Raw genomic sequence first — 4,053 nt, forward strand, 5'->3', positions numbered from 1 at the left:
GGCCACAAGGGTGGAGGGCGCGCCCAAGGGGTAGGGCGCGCCCCCCGACCTTGTGGGCCCCTCACTGACCCCCTGACCTAGATCTTCCCCCTATATATTCTCAAATACATTGAAAACTTCTAGGGGATCCACGACACCACTTTTCCACCGCCGCAACCTTCTGTACCCATGAGATCCCATCTCGGGTCCTTTTCCGGCATCTTGTCGGAGGGGGATTCGATCACGGAGGGCTTCTACATCAACATCATTGCCCCTCCGATGAAGCGTGGGTAGTTTACCACAGACCTACGGGTCCATAGTTAGTAGCTAGATGGGTTCTTCTCTCTCTTTGATTCTCAATACCATGTTCTCCTCGATGTTCTTGCAGATCTATTCAAAGTAATACTCTTTTGTGTTGTGTTTGCCGAGATCCGATGTATTTTGGATTTATGATCAACTTATCTATGAATATTATTTGAATCTCCTCTAAATTCTTATATGCATGATTTGATATATTTGCAAGTCTCTTCGAACTATCGATTTGGTTTGGCCAACTAGATTGGTTTTTCTTGCAATGGGAGAAGTGCTTAGCTTTGGGTTCAATCTTGCGGTGTCCTTTCCCAGTGATAGTAGGGGCAGCAAGGCACGTATTATATTGTTGCCATCGAGGATAACAAGATGGGGTTTTCCTCATATTGCTTGAGTTAATCCCGCTACATCATGTCGTATTACTTAACGCGTTACTCTGTTCTTATGAACTTAATACTCTAGGTGCAGGCAGGAGTCGGTCGATGTGTGGAGTAATAGTAGTAGATGCAGAACCGTTTAGGCCTACTTGACACGGACGTGATGCATATATTCATGATCATTGCTTTAGATATCGTCATAACTTTGCGCTTTTCTATCAATTGCTCGGCAGTAACTTTTCACCCACCGTAATAATTTCTATCTTGAGAGAAGCCTCTAGTGAAACCTATGGCCCCCGGGTCTATTTTCCATCATATAAGTTTCCGATCTATAATTTTAGTCAATTTACTTCCTTTGCAATCTTTTACTCTCCATTACATGAACCAAAAATACCAAAAATATTACTTTACCGTTGATCCATCTATATCAGATCTCACTTTGCAGATAACCATGAAGGGATTGACAACCCCTTTGTCGCGTTGGGTGCAAGTTGGTGTTTGTTTGTGCAGGTATTCGGTGGCTTGTTGTGTTGTCTCCTACTGGACTTATACCTTGGTTCTCAAAACAGAGGAAAATACTTACTCTACTTTGCGGCATCACCCTTTCCTCTTCAAGGGAAAAATCAACGCAAGCTCAAGAGGTAGCAATATGCAAGTCAAGGACTACCAGAATCTACTCTAAAAATATTTTCTTAATTTAGATACAAAGGAATCAGTGGTAGATGGGATGATCTATATTTTGAATAAACATCCAACTTTGGATAGAATTAAACTGAAAAAATAGTTTGGTAATACATTTTGGTAAAATAGGCATGTCCTAGTAATAAGATGCATGTGCCTCTTCACAGAAACCTTCCATATAGTTTCTCCAGCGATTGACGAGAAATTTCGTATTGATTGACGAAATATGCGGTCTTAGGAAGTAAATCTAAAAGTTTTTGATATATACCAAAGTTACAGCTGGGCACAATTAAGTTTGGCCCCAAAATCTATCATATCCTCCATCGACATGGTTCCAGCTTCCTCATCCTAGCAAGCCCGCCACTATAAATCCACCCAAACTAGCAATTTTCCTTCCTTTGCAGATTTTCCCCTTAGCTGACAATGGCTCGCAAGAAGGTGGCCCTCCGGTATATCCGCAATGACTCAACGCGGCTCAATACCTTGAAGAAGCGTACCAAGAACCTGATGAAGAAGGCCGGTGAGGTGGCCACCTTGTGCAATGCCAAGGCCTGTGTGCTGGTGTATGGTGAGGGCGCAATGGTGCCAGAGGTGTTCCCATCCCATGCCGAGGCGATGGCTATCCTAAGTCGGTTCAAGAGCATGCCAGAGGTGCCACAGCTAAAGAAGAAGATGGACCAGGAGACCATTCTTAGCCGGCGCCTCATACAACTCCGACATCAGGTAGAGAAGATTAGGTGCGAGCGCGAGGACCGTGAGGCCAGGATTCTCTTGCACAAGGCCATGGTCAGTGGACACCTCCCAGGAAACATCGAGGAGATCACAACCATGGCCTGGAAATTAGAGTTAATCCTTAAGAGCCTGAGGGAGCGCATCACGAAAATAACTGGGCAGCCGCCAGTCTACCAAGCCCAGGCGCCATATGTCACCGGCGGCATGGACATGGGGTCTCCGATGTATCAGGCATTGCGACAGCAGCAGGAGGGATGGCTTGACATGGCGAGGTCCCAAGGGAACCCCGACACCCAGATCTACAATGGACACAATACTGGTCTATGAATATGTAAGAAGGGAGAGGAAATCCACAGGTAGCGCATGACCAGCTACATGTGTCATCTTTTTTTATTTTGTTTTGGAATGGCTAATAAGATGGATGGATTACCTGCAAAAAAATAAGATGTGTACATGACATATTGTCAATAAGATGAGACATTTGGTCTCAATGTTCCCGTTTTAGTAAAGGCAATTTTAGTCATGGTTATTGTTATTATGGATCTCTTCCATCCTCTATTTGTTTCGTGAGTTAGTTGCAACGTTGAGGTTGTACCTACTCTTTATGTCAACTTGTTTTGTCAAGTTTAATTTTTTGTTGACTCTTAGCACTGCATCAAGCGATCCAACTATGAAGAGTTACCTCTCGGCTTCTGCATAGCAAGATGCACACTGCCTATGCAGATCCTTAATAGTTGTAGGGAAACGTGATCACATGTATTGTTTGACGCAAACCTCTTGTGTACTAAAACATTTGCACTACTACATTTCATTCTCGAAACGTGTGATTATAACATTGAGTTCTAGGACGTTGGCCTCTACACCAGCAACGTCTTGGGAAAGTTTCACAAGCAGGTGACTGTGTCGACCAGTTTCATCATTAATCAAGTCCCATGCCACTTCGGAGAGAACATTGTGTTTGAGCTATACTCAAGCTACTATCAGAGCCCCAAACTCTATTGGGTGCATCCTGTGATGGGAGATGTGGTATATGAATGCAGTTTCCACTACTTTGAAAATGAATGGTGGGATTTGTGCACACATAATTAGGCCGATGGTGCACCCAAATGTGTTCATTCCACTGCGATACTTTCTAGGGAGGTGGTCAAAAGCAGCAACAGCAAACGTCGAAGGCGTTGGGCACCTGCTGAACTTTGGACTGACTGAAAGGGTATTATAACTTTTTTCCCCAAAACAATTCCCACTCAGCCTGTCCCACCTATTGATATTTGCAGGACCCTAGGAGAACTAGCAGACAAGAGGAGAAGTGTATATAATATGCAAAATTACAACATCGTGTACCATAGTCACTCTTTATATATGTAGTCCTTTCTAGAACAAATCCAGCTCAAAGGATTTCCATTTTCAAAGCACATGAAATAAAATGCACTAGCATGTGTCAAGTACATTATGGATGCTGAATGCATATAATGTGGTCGCAAATAGAAACATAACCTCAAAACATCAGTAAGTAGTAGCGCTACCTCAATCGAGCTATTTTCTTAGTGTATGCCTATTTTCTAAGTATCATTTTTCCGGTACTCGACAAACACGTCATTTCATGAGTGCGAGAAAGAAAACACTCGGAAACCACAAGACACACGACAAGCATGGGCCTTTACTAAGTGGCACAAAGAAAAAGAGTCGGCAAAGAGAAAACACACGGCAAAAGATGAATAGGGCACTTGGCAAATCCCAGAGATATGTGCCCTTTACCGCCGCAAATGACGGCATTGTAGCGGCAAGTCGTAGCTTGCCAAGTGTCAATAGATGGACACTTGGCAAAGAATTTTCTTTTCTTTTTTACATCCAAAAATGTTTGTTGAGTGCCTGTCACAGAGCACTCAGTAAACCTGTTTCTTTCTTTGGTTTGCCTTGTTTTCTTTTTTCCCTTCTTTTTTCCTTTCTTATCTTATCTTATCTTTTCTTTCTTTCT

The 4,053-nt window shown here is 43.1% G+C and overlaps 1 protein-coding gene across 1 annotated transcript; it reads left to right on the forward strand.

Annotated features, from left to right (window-relative positions):
• Positions 1 to 1,769: 1,769 nt before the first annotated feature.
• LOC125516355 (agamous-like MADS-box protein AGL80) lies at positions 1,770 to 2,405 on the forward strand. The gene has a single exon (XM_048681822.1). It carries the CDS (start codon positions 1,770 to 1,772, stop codon positions 2,403 to 2,405), a length of 636 nt encoding a protein of 211 aa, XP_048537779.1.
• The last annotated feature ends 1,648 nt before the right edge of the window (positions 2,406 to 4,053 follow it).

The sequence above is a fragment of the Triticum urartu genome, chromosome 6 (genome assembly GCF_003073215.2).
Source record: "Triticum urartu cultivar G1812 chromosome 6, Tu2.1, whole genome shotgun sequence".
NCBI classification, from domain to species: Eukaryota; Viridiplantae; Streptophyta; class Magnoliopsida; order Poales; family Poaceae; genus Triticum; species Triticum urartu.

Bases quoted from the DNA above. Each gene is read 5' to 3' on its own strand.
- LOC125516355 (XM_048681822.1), top strand. From the start codon at position 1,770: ATGGCTCGCAAGAAGGTGGCCCTCCGGTATATCCGCAATGACTCAACG.